This window comes from Thermobia domestica, chromosome 17 (assembly GCF_964235325.1).
Source record: "Thermobia domestica chromosome 17, izTheDome1.hap1.1, whole genome shotgun sequence".
NCBI lineage: Eukaryota > Metazoa > Arthropoda > Insecta > Zygentoma > Lepismatidae > Thermobia > Thermobia domestica.
The window spans coordinates 103,475,975-103,496,217 of record NC_137470.1 but is presented as its reverse complement, the minus strand read 5'-3'; the positions used below and the strand labels follow the sequence as shown (position 1 = coordinate 103,496,217).

General features: G+C 35.9%; 1 protein-coding gene across 2 annotated transcripts in view; it reads right to left on the bottom strand.

The window, feature by feature from the left end:
- Nucleotides 1-388: 388 nt before the first annotated feature.
- The window catches only part of Spg7 (SPG7 matrix AAA peptidase subunit, paraplegin), a 109,957-nt gene continuing 90,102 nt past the window's right edge, over nt 389-20,243 (bottom strand). For both annotated transcript variants that reach the window (XM_081743745.1, XM_081743744.1), the window contains exons 10-11: nt 15,710-16,024; nt 389-1,320 (exon numbers count right to left, since the gene is read on the bottom strand). In XM_081743745.1, the coding sequence (XP_081599871.1) occupies nt 1,105-1,320; nt 15,710-16,024 (531 nt within the window). In that variant the 3' untranslated portion in view covers nt 389-1,104. The remainder of the gene's footprint in view (nt 1,321-15,709; nt 16,025-20,243) is intronic.

The following is a 20,243-nucleotide window of genomic DNA, read 5'->3' as shown; positions in this document are numbered from 1 at the left end:
TCCCACACTTGTATCATCAAGTAGTTCACGGAATGTGATATTTTGACAATAGCCCCAACACAAAAGTTCCTAACCTTACACCAATGGATTATTTTTTGTGGAAGATTTCTGCTTGTTCGATTCTTTATGGGACATCATTTAAAGGAACTCCAAGAACGCATAATTTATCAGGAAAGTCAGTCAGATGTCGAATTTGATTATAGTCGCCTAGTGTGTTACATACTTAAGTATTACAAGTTGTAAACTATATGAATTCTGTGATAATATTCATCTTATACCTTTTCTTCATTTTATTAGCCACACATTTAAATTAAATAAGTTCACGGACGTGAACTTTTGACTATGCCTATATTTATAACTTACTACTGAAGACAAATTAAAACAAGCGTTAGGGAAAATATATACATATATATTACTGACTTAATATATACATAAACCATCACAATTGTTGTAATGAATAAATAGCAAATATAGGTACAATCTTTTCAAAAATCCTGTGTTCTTCCCCGTATGTAGAACTGAAAGTTGCAAATAAATGTTTGTTTATTATTCTGAAGATATTATGCACTCCATGTATCAAACAACTTTACTTACGGATAAGAACGTAGCTTTCAAAAGAAAAGTGTCCTTCCTTGAAAGTTGTACAGTCGATAGCGAAAGCGCATACTATCTCTAGATATTCGTTTTATTACTAAGTTTGAAATTTAAGGATAAATATAAGTGAACCTTTCTTTGACGTAAACATGATGTAAAAAATGCCTAGATCACTAAATCACTTATCCAGAAGTAGCCCATGAAAGAAGTTACATCAATAGAAATTAATGTTTTGTCGCTTCAAACTGAGGGAAGAAATCCTACGTAAGTTTTAACAGTTATATACAGAAATCAGAACATTAGATAAATTTTCTTTTCGTAGTTTGAAGCGGTAAAACATTAATTATTATCAATGAGATTTCCTTCTTGAGCCACTCCTGCTGAAATCTGAACTGCAGTTGTTTCGAACTTACTCATAAAAGAGCATGCAAGGTAAATACAAACGTTTTCTGTTCACTGTACATGGTTATGATACTTTCAACTTTATTTAATCCTTGTCTTAACATGGAATTATGCTGCTATCTGCTCTTTTCCTGTGTTAGTAGTTTCTGCTTGTTTCTGAGTCGCAGTTGTTTCGGAGGCCGGTTCTTCTCCAGCGGCCTTTCCCATTGAAACTTCAAATTCCACAGGACCAATAAGGCGCTTCTTTCCAAAAGGTGGAGGACCTAACAGAGCTTCCACTTCTTCGTAATTTAAAGTTTCCTTAGCTAGAAGGGTTTCAGCTAGCTGCAATATAACAGAAAAGGAAGAAAATTAATAATGTAGACCATTTCATCTTAATTCCGTATTAAATTCATTTTGCTGGAATGTCTACTAATGGGTGTCCCACTCGAAGGTAGCCCCGAAAATAATCACGTCATTGCGTGAATATTTGACTGGTTGCGATCAAATTTTGAATATAATGTATTTCATAGGAAAGATATGAGGTGACAACAAGTTAATTCCGTGAGTCATTGTTGTTGGTGCCTTCGTCCTTTTAAGAGACGTGCGATAAGTGACATGAGGTGCTTGCTTGTTTTTACGTCGTAGAAGATGTATCGCTATTGTTAAAGAACGCGAGTTTATTGTGAAAAAGTATTGAATTAGTGTTTCTATTAAGAGATGTCAGAAAATGTTTCTTCTGGAACCTTCGTGAAATCCAAGCACTGACACGAGGTTCTGGCAACCGCATTCACAAACTTGCAATGTCGTGTTCATGTGTGTTTACAAGCTGGAAGAGGACATTTCCAGCATCTCTTGTAATTTCACTTTTTAGCATGTACAAATTTTGTATCATTTCCTCTCCACGTACATTTTTTACACAAAAATTTCTGGTGTTATCTTCGAGTGGGACACCCTTTTTGTATTCCTAATACAGACATGCATGATGAAATGTATGGTGTACTTTAGTGTCATTGGTTTTGCTACTATGACCCTTCCTGAGTCTGTTTCACAAAACTTCAAATTCTACAAATGTTCTTTACGAATTGTAAAATATTACGTACGGACTGATATGATCGACTGATCTGAGGCATTCGAAAAGTAACCCAAGGACTTGTCTGTCACGGGTTCGAATCTCGATCAGGGCATCGGTATTGTTTATTTTACTCTAACTATTCTTCACGTTAACTTTCTTTCTCATGGTCTTCTTTGGCGTAAAGGGCATAGTCTTGGATCGTAAAACTCATACAAACAATACAAACTATTATTAAAAAGGAGCAGTAAAATAATAGCGAAAGTCATTTGTATAGTATCGGTCAAAAGTTTAAGACCACTTTGGAATTAGGCGAGAGACGACTACAGAGTCTCAAAGGCTTCGTATGATCAATTGAGGGGTAAATTTGGATAAGGGCGTAACTAGCAATTCTTCAATTTTGGAGGAGAGCAGAAAAACAAACGCCCTTATCCAATTAACCATCGTATTCACACACTATTTTTGGAGACAGGCGTTTGCTACGGGGCAGACATATTACCTTACCACCACCTAGACACATACGAACCTGTTCAAACTTGCAGAAAATATGTATATGTCATTTTACCGGAAATAGGTCGATACGCCCTTATCCAAATTACCCCTTCAATTATCGCTGATTGATTGGCAACAACGAGCACTACGCTTTCATTGAATGACAATATGAGCACACAAGGATGTACACAGGCCGTAGCAAGCACTTTTCAAAATATAGCTACTTATGACTTTTTGCACATGAACATATCAATAAGCTAGAAAGAACAATAGAACATTTACAACTTATTGTCCTTTCAAATTTATGTCACTGGATTGTCCCCCTATGTGTGTATCTTTCACACAGAACCACAATACTATCTTCCAGCCCTTTGTTTACATCTTGCAATTTCTATTGCGATTTTTTTTTTTTAATCCATTCTAAGAAATACAATTACACATACAATCTTCAGTATCTCTCAGACCGCAACCCAACTGTCGTCAAATGTTATACTTGACAGGAATACCTGTGATACACGGCTGTGAAGTTAATGTGCAAAACAGAAGATTCGAAATAGAGGTTCACTCAAATCAATGCTACATATGTAATTTAGAATATAGTTAGTTCCATATGAATGCAGCATAACAAGTATATTCATAACTGATGCTCCTCCTAACATAACGGTATGATAATAATTAAGCTATGGTTGGGTTATCGTAGCAGAAATACATAGTGATCGAGTTTAAAGGTACAATTCGAATTTTTCCTTCAAAATCGATATGTCGCAAACTCAAATCCCGAGGCCGGTCATTCTAACTGAGTTTCATTAAGGGTCTTGTTTCAGTTAGCACAGCACCATTAAATGAAAACCTTGGCTCACTTCTTTCAAAAATGTTTATCAATTTCTCATTCTTAACTCTCCTCCCAAGGAGCGATCGAGATGCCGGAAGTGGTGATAGTCAGTGCGAGACATATTGGGGGAATATGGTGGGTGAGAAAGGGTTTCATACCGGAAGTCTCAGAGAGCTTGCAACAGCCATTTGCGCGACAGTGCTGTAGTGCAACGTGAAGACACCAGTCTGTTGAACATTGCTGGATGTTTGCGGACAAGTCTGTCGTACATTTTATGGAGTTCAACGATCTGCGTTGATGATTTCACCTCACCTAAGACATGATGGATCACTCCCACCATGAACCACCATATCAGCAACATCTATGGGTGGAAAGATGGTTTAGGAAACAGTCCTAAGGCCTATTTCTCAAAACTACTACTGTTATAATACTAGCGTAAAATTTTCAAAAAATAAATATTGTACAATTGTATACACTATAAAATCATGACAAGTTGGATGTATCATTATTAGTATTTAGAAATGACTTTTCCTATTATTCTAGCATTTGTACTTCATATATTTCACGATTTGTAGGAAACATTACGATCCAACCATTACCCTGACTGTTTACGATTCTCGAAGTAAATCCATTTTTCATCTCAATTAGCAATCCGACGCAGGAAACATTCCCTCTTATTTCTTACACTCAGAGGACTTCACACATATACACAGTGATTCTTGTTAGCCGGTGTCAAATCATTTTGCTTCTGTGAGTCTAAATTTTCACCTTACCTATTGCATGAAGCCGCCGAATGACAATTGTACAGTCTGCGACAAAAGTTCTTTCCGTTTGATGAAATTAGTTCCGTAAATAACTTCAGAATGGAAGGACAATTTGAGTACAGTTTTCAGTAAATTAAAAATAATGTACTTTTCTGCATGTTCCAGCCATACCACCATTATTCACGAAATAAATTTTACAAAACGGAAAGAACTTTTGTCACTGACTGTACAATGTATGCCTAACTCGTCTGAAATGGCAAAACTATTTTCCGAGGGTTTGCTTCCAGTGTTCCTGAGTAACTCAAACATAATGTTGGTCGTTACCCATAGGGATTATTTTGCAATGCTATGTCATCGGAGGAAATTTGACAAACCAACGGCGAATGATGCGTTCATTTGTCATTCACGGCCCAAATACATTGTTCATGTTACTTTATGATCTGCTGTACAGCATGCCCCAGTTCTGAATTTGCAAAGAAAGATCAATTGCAATTAGGCGTTCTCCATGATACACTTTCGTACGACGGTGTTCAACATGCATTGCCTCCTGACTGGGTATCCCAACCTGCTACACGTGTACTGAGTTCGTATTGTTAGACGGATGACTAGTTCATCCCTGTATTGTGTTGCTGAGGTGAGTTTCCCACCAAATCAAAGCAAAGTTTAATTCGCACCAACCTATTATTTGTAACGAAAGGATTAACAAATGCGTGGAATCTTAGTGCATATTTATGTCGTCATCCAAGCCACGGTAATTTTTCTGGACTTTGGATACACTTCTATCCAAACATATATTACGAATTTTGGCGCCAAATATAAAAGTCTATCCTCTAGTTTTTAAAGGTACGCATGTCTAAAGAAAAAGACTCTTTGCAGAAAAACAGCAGATCATAAATTGAAATAATGTACTAAATTTGCGTATATTTTTCTAACATTACTGGATTATACAGTGTGAATTTTAAAACTTGAGACTTCAAAGTATCTTGAGAAATAGGGTATTCGGACAAATTCTCCCCGGACGAAATCCCCCCGCGAAAAAATGAGCCTAGGAAAAAATCTGCCCGGACAAATTCCCCCCGGAAAAGTGACTTTTAATGAAGACGCTGTCACTTCTTCGAGCCCTTCTGTTCAATGCATTATATACACTACAAAAATCTCGCACACAATAATATTCGCTGGACTTGTATCAGGAAGAAAATGGAAAATTGTTTCGGAGCAATAACATCGAACAGTGCGGTGTAAAATTCAGTGGGCAAACCATCTGCTTGATGGTACGAAGATTGAGGTAAGTCCATTTATAGAAAAGTATTTACGAATATGTTATTTATTTGTAGACAACTAATCTCTGGGAAAAAGCATCCTTTCTACATTAGTGCCTATTCTTGGAACAGTATTTACACATTACACATAACTGTAATTTTATGGGAAATAATTAATTTTATAATTCACTTCTGGTTGAGTAATTTGGGTATTCATTTGTTAAGATTGCCAAAATTCAGTCGAGTAAAAAGATATACCTCCATACTTGTCACAGCAGAAAAGTACTACTCATGTATAGTTTTTTTTTTTCGTTTACCATTTGGCATAATCATTTGGTTGAATATGGCAATTTCATTGAAGACAATTTGTAATTTCTGTTTGCTTCACTACAAGTAAAGAATTTCTTTTGACCTAAGGTCTCCAAGAAACAGTACAGTATGAAGAAACGTGCCGCTTCGTCTCATGAAGCCGCTGGTGCAATATTTTGAGAAAGTGTAAGAGGGATGAAGCTATGGCACTGCTGCCTAAAGAGAAGAATGAAACGGTCACTTAGGCGACAACTTTCTGTCAACACCCACATGCACCTGATTCCTTACACGAATTAGTGATTGACCCAAAGTGGACCACGAATGGGATGAAAGATGAAGAAGGATTTCTCACTTAAGATAATGGGCCAGAAGTTGTAAACAGAATACTCATTTTTGCGCAAGATATATATCTTCAGCTATTGCAGGAACAAGAGATGGTATATGGAAGGGGCATTTCAAGTTACTTGCAGTTTCCGTCAACTTTATACTATACACGTGGAAGTTGGTGGCCTTGCTTGAATGGAAGAATCACGATACATACTTAAGTCGATCTGTTTCAATCTGTTTCAAGAATTATACAATAATTGTTTCTTAAAAAAAAAAAAGAAAAAAAAAAATCTTGCACCGAAGAAAGTGATAGTGGTAATAGATTCTTGGATACCAGCTACGATAACTGTGAAAGAAGTATTTGAAGGTGCAACGGAAATACAAGAGTGCTTTTCATTTATATCAATCAACGTAGGTACCAGAGGTGTTTGAAAAGAATGTGTGATAGTTACCAAGGACGAGAAGTGTCTCTAGAAGACTTTCTTAGATGTGTCAGCCAAATTTCAAGAAATCGTTAAGAACCCTCAGTTGGGCAAAATTAAACTTAATGGACGACAATATTATAATTAACGTAGTGACTGGTTGTAGTATACTGAGTATAATACGTATGTTGATTTTTATATTATTTCATTAGTGTACCTTTGGTTTTTAATTAGATGTATATTTTCAGCTTTATTTACTGTATTGTATATCTTTAATTGTTTGATCATTTTGTGTAACTGTATGATTACAGTTCATATTAAAGCAACTTGAAAAGCACGCTTAAGTATTCATTTGACTTACTGTGGAGCTAGGCCAGTATATTTTACGAATTTTTCGAAGGCCAAAAAGTATAGGTAATAAGGAAAATATTTTTCTGGAATGATAGAGGAGACGTAATGGTACTTACTGTGCAAATATCAACTTGCATTACATGAATACTACATTATTATTATTATTATTATTATTATTATTATTATTATTATTATTAATTCATTCATCAATGAATAATTAATTAATTAATTCATTGAAAGTTACTTTTCCGGGGGAAATTTGTCCGGGGAGATTTTGTCCTAGGCGCATTTTTTTTTTTTTTTTTACGGGGGATTGTGTCCCATCCTGTGTCTTTTCGGGAGATTTCATTCGGGGAGATTTTGTCCTAGATTCGAGAAATAGGCATCAGACGGAAAAAAAAATGTATGAAATAAAGAGTTAATATCTTTGGAGGGAAAATGTAACTATGCAAAAACTAGTCCCGTAACTTCACCAATTCGGGATGGGTCAATTTTTAAAAAAATACATGGGAAGTCTCATTTTTTACTGTAAATTCAAATTTTATGAGAAAAAATACTTAATGTCATTCGAATTTTTTTCTCGATTCCTGATAGATATCACCGTAATCAGTGAAAACTAGGTTCAATAAGGCTCTTTGAATTTGATTGGATTAGTGTTTAGTGTCCCTTTCAGCACCAAGTTACATGAAACATGAACCTACAGTTTAAAATGAAATTCAAAATAAAATACTCATTCAATTTACAATGTTCCTCCACCCTAAATCGAACCCGGGACCCCTGCAACATACATTTGTAGTTGCAATGATACTTGTTTTTCTTGTCTTATTTTCTTGGAAAACCTGGTAAAGTGAAGAAAGATTTACTTTTGCTTTCAACGATAAGAAACAAGTTCTAAATACAAAAACACTATAACAAAAGCTTTACTATGTAGCAAATTTAAACAGGTGATCTCAATTATAGTAAAACTGAAATCTTGTCTAAACCTAAGTATTTGATAAATGTTAATAATCTATGTTGAGACTTGTTTGATTTACTTATATTTGAGTTCAAAACACTAAATGCACAAATTTATGCTACGAAAGGAACAATAACCTGTTCTCATTTGTAAAGTTGCAGGCTTTGATTAAGTTTTGACAGAACCACTGAACTTTATTCTTTGCAAGCTATTTAAAACGAAAAATATTTACGTAGCCAGGTTTCTTTTTCTGTAGTTATTTTTTTCTGAAAAATGCCAACCAGTCGTGAAAAGACCACTGAGTGCACCTAAATTGCGACATACTTGTAAATTAAGTACAAACCAATGAGAAGTATCAATAAACAATAAACATACTGAAGCTGAAGGTAATCATTCTGAAATATTACTCTAATTGAATGTGAGTGGCAAGAGGAGTTCCTGAGAAGAAACACCTCTATGCTGAGAGAACGTACAGGAAAATAGCTTCGTCATATCAAATTTTAATCAACCGTGAAGCACAATTTAATGAAACATGGAGGTCCCATGAAGGAAATGAAGCTTACTTACTTCTCCGTAATTGTAATATCATCTATCATAAATCAACAAAACGCTTGAGACAGAAACAGTGGCAGAGTTTATCGCAGATATATTCTGGAATGAAACGTGGTAGGCCTAGTTCTACTTGTAGAAACCTTAATAAAGTAAGTTTTCACTGATTACAACGCCATCTATCAGAAATTTAAAAAAATGTTTCAAGTAAAATTTGCGTACTTTTTACCGTAAAATACAAGCCTGCTATAAAAATCGGGGTTCCAATTTAATTTCCTCCTAAAGACGGAAATAGACGGGAAATTTAAGCACTGATGGACTTCCCTCTACAACATATTAACTTTTTATTTCGAACACTTTTTTTTTTTCCGTCTGATGCTTATTTCTCAAGATATTTTGTAATTTCAAACTAACAATTATTTACGGTATAATTTCCGAATTATTTTAACCAGAAATCAGAAACTTTATAATGTTTCTATATATACAAGGTGTTTACAAAAAGTATCGAACCTTATTTTTATCCGTGTAAACTAGTGAAGCGCAGGAGACGTTTTTCAGTGTAGATGTAGATGGGACACTCATGCGCAGTCGTGAATTGTTTTCTGCTCGGAGAAGCGTTAATCGCTGGCAGTCGGCCAACGAGTGAAGACTTGTAATGAGCGGTCGTCGGATTTCAGATTTTTTTGTAAAATGAGAGAAAATCTTGTGCAGCGATATTGCATCAAATTTTGACAAAAGCTTGGCGATACCCGAGCAGAAACCATTCAATCAGAGTGGTACATTCAATTTTGAAGGAGAACTTGGGCATGAGAAGAAAGTCCGCGAAATTTGGTTCAGGCTTTCATCGCTGAACACAACATTCCTGTGTGTCGTCAGGCTCCCTACTCACCCGACATGGCTCCATGTGACTTTTGGTTATTTCCCAAGTTGAATATGCCACTAAAAGGGAGCCGATTTGATCAAGAGAAGACATCATGCAGAATGCGACGGCACGGTTGCTCACTACTTCGAAAACTGTGTTCTAGAAGTGTCTCCAACAATGGCGGGAGCGCTGGGAGAAGTGTGTGCATTACCAAGGAGACACTTTGAAGGAAATTACTGTTTAGGATTTCCAAATCAATAAATGTATATTTGCCAACCAAATGTTCGATGCTTTTTGAACACACCTCGTATATCGAGAGGTCTTACAATAAAAAAAGAATGTTTTTCCCTGACTTTCAGGTGCCAGATTAATCATTTTCCCTGACCTGTGGCATATAATAAGATAAAGTTCCACTAATGAAGAATGCCTATAAAAGCTAAATAAAGACTTCGTTAATAACAATGGATAAGCAAACATGTAAGCTAACCAAATAATGGCTATCTAAGCTACTGCATGAATTCTATGACATCTTTAACTTAATACACATAAATGGATTTTTTTCCTTTCCCTCAATGAGCAGCTGCAACATTAGGATTTTTACAAAGTTTTCAAAGTACTGTTTTAGTCAATTTCAAAGAAGATTAAACCGGCTCCTACAAAAATCTACTAAATAGAGAAAAGTACAAATAACTACTTTAGCAAGAGATTTCAATTTTTCCTCAAATTCAATAAAAATAGGATATTACAAGAACGTTTTATTTTTCCATATTGTCACGGTACGCCAAATTCAGAGATAAAAGTTTATATTAAAATTCATTTATTTCATCAATTTGGCTAAAGATGAAAATTAAATTGTTGTTTAAGAATTGGCTTGAAATCAGAAATTAGTAATCTTGCAGACAGACATATTATCACATATTATTACATTGTGCTTATGATTGTTGTTTTTAATTAAGTAACGATCCAGACACGAGTCTGCACGTGTCATAACAGTATAAACAAATATTGAAGCAAGACGAAAATGTAAACCTTTGTATAATTTATGTTCACAACAACACATTCTAAAAGTTAGGTAAAATTGTGAAAATCGCAGACGTAAACTGTCTGGAGATTTGGCCACTGAGAGAAAATGCAGAAACTACGGTTTCAGCACAGAGATGTATCAACTACGAAATTTGGTAAGGATGAAACGACAAAATCATGATGAAGCAAAATGACATAAAAAGGTTATGTCGAACTGAATAGGGATCAGTTCTTGGTGATCAGTTCCTGAGGATCTGTTGATGGAGATTAGTCCATAGAAGGATCAGTTCTAGGAAACCAGTCTGTAGAAGACCAACACCAAGTTTCAGTGGAAACCCATCCACTGTGGGTCGTCATCGATCACGACCTCCGAGTCCAGGAGTTCGACTCCAGTAGACATCAAAGGTATGTGGTAGTACATCTCTGATTACTCTCGACTGATTGAATCGCCAACAGTTTGACTAATGTGATCTAGCAATCTAACTTAACTAAATCACCAACACATAAAACACCTAGCTCTACAGCTTTAATGACAATAAATGTCTACTTAAAGGTTAACTGCTTAACTCTTAATTAATTTGTTACCTTTCGCATGTCAAGCGTAAATCCTACATCGTAGGTTGGTGGAGATATGATCATTATCGCATTCCTGTCTATTCTGGATAATAGACAGAAGCAGCCTATAGCGTGTCAATAACAAACTACATCCCAGCTCGATAGGCACGACACCGATATAGTGTTGTCAATATGCAAGTATTTACATAATAAAGATTTGGGGGAGGAGATATTACAACTGCCAATTCCCTAACTACCATCTTTCCAATTCATCTTTTTGAAAAGTCAAAAGTACAAAACTTATATTGTACAAAATATTAAAATGTAAAAACCAAAGATATGTGATCTTAAATAACGGTAATATCTAAAGTAACACTACATGAAAGCTACTAACAATAGCAACTATGTTTTTCTACTTACTGTTTAATTACCAATTTGTTCAATGTAAAAAACATGCGTCCCAAAATAATAAAATGTAAAAGAAACATTAAATGATATTACTAAGCAACACAATTACTTATATTGAGTGTTTCAGGCTTGCTTCATTTGTTTTATTACGTTCTCGTGTTTGAATTATCGGCTTAACAAGTAAGCAAAACGAAAAATAATAATTTCCTATGCAAAATATTCAATTTTCCTTGTTTTCCAGTTTAATACCATTCTTCCTGACTTCATTATATCATTTGGTTTTCCCTGACTTTTTTTTAGGACTTCCCTGATTTCCAGATTTGTAAGACCCCTGATCTATAATATTTTTTTAACATTCACATTTACCAATATTTGATCATTAATAATCGAATGATATGTGGGCAGGATCATTCCAATGTTAAAACTTTCTTAACTCTGAATATTCATCATCATCATTATCTTCGAGAACAGAAAGTCGTTCTCGCATATCGAAGGAAAAACATTACACTTCCAAAGCGCGATAGAATTCACTGCATTGTAATAATTTGTGAGACAAATATTAAAAAAAAAAAAAAAAACAATACTGAGAGGTCTGTAACAAGTGTTAAAAATTTTAGCAAAAAATCGCTAAATCTTGCGGAGTTGGAGCATCGGATGGCGATTAATTTTCTACAAAAGCGACTAAGGACGTTTTCAGCGATTTTTATAAAGTGTCTTAGCGACAAACAAGGCGAATTCGTTTGGTGCTTTTGCTTTTTAAAGATTTCTATACTATTTACTGAGTAAGATTGGTGAATTAACCGAAAGCGAATCATCATGTGAATGTCACTCGGAATAATTCAAGAACAACGAGTGTGATTCATGACGTCGCCACCAGAATACACCATATGTGATAAATTTGGGGATCCATAGGTGGCTTGTGATATCTTCAACAGCCGCAGCATCAGATAAGAGGTTATGGGGGAGGAGACAGTGTTTCTTTACGAATTCACAAGTCAGTTTACATAGTTTATGTGTGCTCTTATTAATTATGATTACATATACATGATTTTCGCAATCTAATAAAAAACTGAAAGTGACTATGTTTATGAATTCATAACTCTTGAACCACTAGACCGATCTCGACCAAATTTTCCACGTAAGTGAGGTTCGGGTCTGGGGTGGTTTCTGTCTTTTCAATTTGACGGTAAAACATAGCGGAGGGGGAGACGGGATATTATATATATACGAGGTGTGGCAATTAAATAACGAGACGTGTCATAAATGTGATGTATTGCAAAGAAAGCTACAATTGACTGTTATCCCCTTCAATATACTCCCCTCTCCTATCTATACACCGCTGCTACGTTCCATTGTTCATAGCAATACTGCAGGTCATCAGATGTCACCCTGTTCAACAACTCTGCCGTTTTTCGTTTCACCTCTTCCACAGACTGAAAATGTGTTCCCTTCAATGCACTTTTCACTTTTGGGAATAGATAAAAGTCACAGGGAGCCAGGTCTGGGGAATACAGATAATGGTCGAGCACAGGAATGTGCTTGGCTGCTAAAAATCTGCTTCACAGAAAGGGCATTATGGGCAGGCGCATTGTCTTGGTGGAGGAACAATGCATCGTTCTTTCACAAATCCGGTCTCTTCTTCCTTATTCTTTCCCTCAGCTTGATTAGGACTTCTTTGTAGTAGGTCTGATTCACCGTTTGACCCTGAGGCACCCATTCAGTTATGATGATACCCCTGATATCGAAAAAAAACAATGAGCATTGCCTTCACTTTCGACTTGCTCATTCGTGCTTTTTTCATTCTTGGCGATGTGGGAGTCTCCCAGTGCATGAATTGACGCTTAGTCTCGGGGTCATACTGGAAAATCCATGTTTCATCACATGTGATGACACGTATTAGCAAGTCTGGTTCTGCTTTGAGTCGTTCCATGACGTCACAGCAAATGGTCTTTCGAATGTCTTTTTGTTCCTGAGAGAGGTTTCTCGGGACAATTTTTGCGCAAACTTTTGTCATGTTTAAATTGTTATGCAAAATTTTGTCTTACTGTCTCTTTGTTAATGTTCGTCATGTCTACGATCATCCGAATGCTCAGACGTCTGTCTTTCCAGACAAGTTCATTAATTTTTTGAACATTTTCGTCCGTTCTTGAACTCAAAGGGCGGCCGGGTCGTTCATCATCTTCAACCTCCTACCTACCTTCTGAAAATCGTTTGTGCCATTCGTAAACTCGCGCACGTGACAGAGCATTATCACCATACGCCTCTTTTAACATTGAACAACATTCCGTCGGTGTTTTGTTTAATTTCACCTGAAATTTGATGTTAATGCGCTGCTCAACTTTACTGTTCACTATAATTCCGGCACGACTACAGAACACTGTCCTCTTTGTGCAAGCGTACAAAGAAAAGAAAAGCTTTCAGAATCATGAAACAAACAGTGGCTGCTCATGAAGGTTCAAGATCAACAACACATCATTAGCTACCTCCCCCCTTCCCCCACGATCCTGCGCGAGAGGAGGTGGGCAGTCTCGTTATTTAATTGCCACACCTCGTATATATATGTGAAAAACAATATATATAAAAATGAAAGTAACTACGTTCGGGGCTGGGAAGGTATTTATCGTTTCACTGACGGTGCAAGTTAAGGGAGGGGAAGATATTTAAAATGATCGAAAATGACCGAATCCACAGTTTTCGTTTTGCTGAATTGAACAGTGACAGTTCCGATCCCGTTTAAATATAAATTCAGCCCCACTGCCCTTTATATCCAAAATAAAATGTATTCTCTTCGAGCGAAGAATGTGAAATCTGCTAGTATCTGCTTTATCACCGGGAACGGAACCAGAGATCAGTGTCCACTAAGCCGCCGCTGCGACCACCTACACAGATTCGAAATAAATACGATCGACAATCAAATAATAAGTAATATGTATTTGAGGTTGAACAAATTCTACACATACACAGCTAGTTCACTTCGCAAATATAGAATGAAATTAGTTTAACGTCTCATGGTTACGCCCTTTAGACTAAAACAGACGGATGATTACTGAAAGCAAATAATGATGAAATTAAATGTTTGTGCTCTTTAATTGGGAATTGAACCTGGGATCACATCCAACAAAAGCACATGCGCTAGTCACTAGACCAGAAGAGGGCTTACCTCTCTGTATTCCAGTTCAGTTTATTCCCTCTCGTTATGAGAGGTTATTGGCGTGGGTAAGAAATCCAATACACCTGCTTTAATACTCATCGCATTTTCTTCTTTCGGTATTACGATGGATCAGTTTTCAGAAATTCTTCTAAACTTACTATGCTGGGCAAAGGCAGGCCGTCGACTGCAGGGACACCTATGACGTGGACCAATAAAACTGAGGTTTTTTTCGAGAGAATTCGGACGGTATTTGTTTCCTTGACATCTCCAAACATTAACAAGTATTTGAAGAAATATTTTAGGAGACATTCTGTATAAGTTGTTTTACGTTTATTTTTGAATTTAAATATTAAATCCTTATTATAGTGGAAATTCCCATTGTGTTTGTCTACTTGATGTGACTTGCCTACCAGGTGCTACCACCTGAACCATGTCAACGTGCATTGACCCTGATTTGTCAGTTCTCCAATGAACGGAAAGTACTTAATTAGACCGATACACATTAAACAATATCTTCTTTGAAATTCTGTATCAAATTCGCGTTGTTACGTGATTAACAGTTTTATAGTAGGGAGAAATGTGAAAAAATGGGCTTGTATTATTGGTGACCAAAGTATATTTATATTTTAATAGTTTACTTGGTCACTTAAGTAGTCTTTTTCTCTTTTCGTTGTTAGACAATTGTCCAATTAAGCCCAACTTAACGGAATATTAAGGTTTCTTTGGACATTAACCTTAGTTATTCATTTGATCCATCTGGCATTTGTTAATCTAATCGGAATATTATCCTACAAAATTGAACTTCTAAAATTAAAACATATTAAGAACTTTTGCGAAAACGACACATGCGCACTGAAATACTGTAATGATTTAGCACAGAATAATTTAATGCTAACATTTCGGAAACTGAAAGGTGAAAGATTTGAAAATTTGTTTGTTGAATCTATAATTTGGTTGAAACTTAATGAATATATTATTTTGTTGAAAAAAGTTATATTAGTAAAAGTGTACTTGTTTTCAGAAATACATTTCTCATTCCGTATGTGCCAGTATTTTCCTTCAGATAGTAACTGGCTGTTTAAACATATTAGCAAAATTTAACAGCAACGTCACCGTAGATACGCTTACCTAATAACAATGCACACTTTTCAGGTCTGAAATTTTCTTAAACAATAAATAAATAGAACTGAAAGTTCTGTGTGTCACAAGCTAATACATGTCGTATTCTACACAAGCCTACATTTCTATAGCTTCAACTTTAGTATTTGATTAAGCTACATTCCTAATCTTCTAGTATATTTTCTACTTCATTAGTGCTGAGTTATGTCTCAGAGTTTTGGGGAAATACTTGTTGACACGGTGTTTTTACCACTCCAATGACGATAAGTTCTGATAATACATACCAAATTTAATTTATCCATATTCTTCTTGAGAACATTTTCAGTTGCTTGGTACGCTCTCGCCACCAGTCGCTGGGCTTCTTCGTCTATCGTGTTAGCCAGCTTCTTGCTGTACGGTTTCATTCCAACTTCCTTTGTCGGGTCCTCTTCAGGAAAAGATACCAATCCTACAGCTTTATTCATGCCAAATTGACGAATCTGGGCATACGCCATTTTAGTCACTTTCTCCAGATCATTTTGGGCTCCAGTGGTAATTTTGTTAAACGTTAAACTTTCAGCAGCTCTGCCGCCGAGAGCCATACACATCTTCTCAAACAACTGTAAATGCGAAAGATCAAGATAAAATAACAGTAGCCAACGAAAACTCACCTCGATGCCTTTAAAAAGTTTCACCAGTTCATAACGTAAGTCATAGTTTGGAGGCAGTAAAGAGTAAGGACTGAAAGGTAACACGAAATATGTAAGGTAAAGATTATATGGATTACTTTTACCAAACATACCTTCAGGACCTTTTTGTTGTCCTCTTCTGCCTTCGAAAGATGACTTTCAATCAGTTATAAGCCAAAACATACAACTTTATGGGAGGTATCGAGATGAGTTTTGCCACAAGTGATCCACCATATCATATCAGATACATACACACTCAACTGGTTTAGAATCTTAACAAAGCAAGCAGCTTAGTAAATCAACATGGCAATTTACTTAATTATTAACAACAAATTGGCAATATGCCCAGTTACAGTACAACCATATATATATATATATATATATATATATATAATGCTCAGTACGAGTCATTACAAACTGTACAAGGATCAAATATCCCATGCTTTTCATATAATCTTCTTAAATTTATTTTTCAGACATGCCCGAAATTTATATTATAAGTTTCTCATTTGATTTGTTATTGGAGGCATTCATTCTTCATGTTGGGGATTTATGCACACTTGCAATCCTTGTAGTGAAGTAAAATTTAACGTGATTAATCAATATCATTTTGGAACTAAATACTTAGAATAAAATTTCCGAATTTACACCAGTATTATTAATTCTATTACAGATCAGTTAAACAAGCTAAGTTATTGATGTTTATCTAGTCCCCGAAATTCACATTAGAATTGTTATGGAATTAGTGTAACAAGAATATGAAAGAACAAACCGCGATGACTCAGTGGTAGAGCGTTCATCTCTGGTGCGTGGTATTCCTGGTTCGATTCAGCTCGTGTCAAGTGCGTTTTGTGCTGAACAAACACTGTGTGTGTGTGTGTGGGGGGGGATCTCTGGCGCATGGTATCCCTGGTTCAATTCAGCTCGTATCAAGTGGGTTTTGTGGTAGACAAATACTATGCGCGTGGGATTTCTAGAGGTTCTTCCGTTTTCTCCCACTTTCTTCATTCCACCATTCCCGTTCATTATTATCTCCATCTCTCTTAGCCTCTGAGCATAATAGTGGGACGTTAAACTAAACAAAATGAATGTGAACGATGAAGTCTTTTTTATTTGTAAGTATTAGTAATTTTTGAAATTTGCACTTAATATATTCTACTATATTACGTCTTTACATAATCAATGATTGAGTATTCCAGGTAATGTCTTAGTAGATAACAATTTCCATATCATTGAATCAAAGCAAAATTTTGACACTATATGCTTTGTGGACTTCCCACGGAGATAAAATATGTGGTAACTAAAATGGCTTTCGGTGTGCATGATTTTATTTTATATTATTTTTACTTGTTAAAAAGAATCATTGTGGCAGATGACACATACTGTGGCATTGAAATGTTATGACAAATAATTGAGACGCCCCATTTCAACATCGACCTACGTAAAACGAGACTTTTTCTATTCGAGGCAAGCATCCCCATCAAAATCACACCAGAGACCATAATTAAAGTACGTGCATCAATAAGCTGGCCACAAAGGGGTATCTAAAGCTCTTTTTTTATATATTCTTTTAGTTTAACGTCCAGCAGCTACTCCGAGGCTAAGGGTGACGGCGATGACAAACATGAACGAAATGGTAGAATGAAGAAAGTGGGAGAAAATGGGAGAACCCCGAGAAAAGCTACACAGATGTTATTTGTCCACCATAAAGCACACCTTGCGAGAGACGGGATAAAAGCAGAGAGCCCATGGACAAGAAGCAAGCGCTCTACCACTGAGCCACCACTATTTTCATTAAGTAATTGATGCTTTCTTCGAATACTTTTGTTCGTGTCAACAACTACATTTAAATAATTTCATTAGATTTGACAGCTCTGATCACACAAACAATTAACAGTTTTATGAAACATAAATAGAATGAATTTAAAATTCAACACAGGTAAAAAACGAGAATCTGTATACATTATTAAATTGTAGATTTCTAAATACATTGTTAGTAATCGTTTCCTAATCCTAAGAGAGAATACGTCTCGAAAATCTGAATATCTTTTAGAAAGTCATACAAGATTTTTCGTTATTATTTCATCATGTAAAAACAAAAACTCAGTGAAATTAAAGCATTAATATCTTCAAAGAACTCAACACAGAAAGGAAACTACTATGTTTTCATCTGTGCGTATTAGCAGCGTTTTTTAAATAGGATGAAAATTAGGGGTGCAACTCTTACACTAACATGAAAAAGGCACGAATGATTGCAACTTGAACACTAAAATAAACTCTGCTAAGACAGTAAAGAGAACTACACGAATGGTACATTTAATAATGAACGGGCTTGCGTTTACAACAAGGATTAAAAATATCTATATGTTTTCGCCTAATGTTCATGCAACCCATGATCCTTAATGTTTTGAGGTTTGCATATTAGCGTTAGGGAAAATTTACATTTATGAGCGAATGGAATATGAATAGCCACCGTTACGTGAAGATATTAAAGGATTGGCTCCGTTAACGAACTCGTCCGAGATAAGTGCAGTGATAAAGGCTACATATCCTTCCATTATAGGCAACCAACATTTATTTTTTACTGTGCGGGTTACATAGAAGCTAGGGAATGTTACCAATTTTAAATGACATATGGACAGCCATCGTTACCCGTGAAGATGTTAACAGATTGACTCCACTAACGAACTCGGCCGAGATAATCGCTCTAGCTGTCAATTTGAAAAAAAATAATTAAAAATTCGATTTCGTTTAAGTTATCGTGTGGAGCAACGGACGGATGGATCTTATAAGGCTTACTCAGCGTGATCCTAATAACAGATGGCAAACGTCTCAGTTTGTGCGTCACGCTAATTATAATAATACAGTCACGTTAATAGATGTCATTACCTGCGCTATCGCTTGCTTGGAAAACGAAGTCATTGACTAATTGCATAAATATGGTATATACTTTGGGATGATCAATGGGCACTAACCAACCAAAAAAGTTAAGCGTAAAAAAAATATATATATAAATTTTAATTTAGTAGGATTTTTCTATAAAGATATTTTGTGGAGTGGCTGGCTACTCTAATAGAGACGAGGGTGAATGCTAAGTAACCATTTAGTCACGAGGAAGCCCCATATGTCTCAAGTATATATCATTTTACATTTTTCTGAGAAATTATTACTGATCGGTTTTATGTACAGTGAGAAAAGAATACTAAATTACAAGTCATAAAACAATGAGAAGGACTTGAAATGGCACCAGGGTCATGTGTTTGAAGCCTCGGAACACCAATTTACTGTTTCTCCTACCCTAAAATTCTCAATGATTATTTGACTGCACTGTCTTTTAATTTCAGCACTTATGTCACTCTCTAAATCACTACAACTCTGAAAAGGTATGGTTTCGACAGTCAGAAACCATCATGACTCTTTACAGTGAGCAAGGCACGTATATAGACGTGTTCTAGACTTACGCTCGAAAAATGCAAAATTGAGGTAGGAGTCCTAATTTCAGTTCTGGAACATTTAATGTAATGGTTGAACCACCAATGTAGGATCCTTAATCTCTATACTGTACAGCTGAAGTGGTAATATCACCGTTGAACAGCAGATGGTATTAATGAGGGGGAGGGGGGATTCTGAAAGTGGTGTTTCAGCTGTAGATACCTATTGTGGTTCCTATCAACAAGCTACAGTCTGAAATGTTGTGGTTGCTGTCGTAAGAAGTTAACGACATTCAAAGCGTTCAACAATTCGAATGGGCCAGTTTAAAATGATCGTGACGTGTTTCGTGCATCAATCTATTATTCTGTGTAGTCCTGTAATTGCAGCACAATGGGAAAAGTAAAAGACCTTTCTCCGCCTAAAATGGAAGTTAACAAAATACTTCTGGTGGAAATAAGATATACACGGCAATACACTGCCAGTAGAGTTGAGATAGAACAAAAATCTGTGAGGAGAATCTCTGTTGAAATGAACAAGAGCCAAAATAGGGTTGGGAAGTGTGGACGAAATCCAAAGCTATCGCTAAGAGGTATCAGAAAATTAAAAAGATTGGCTCTGGAAAACAGAAGTGCAACTTCTGATAGACTTAAGCATAAAAATGGCTGAGTATGGCGCAGACATTTGGCCTGAAAGTGTTCGAAGGATTCTTTGCCGAGGG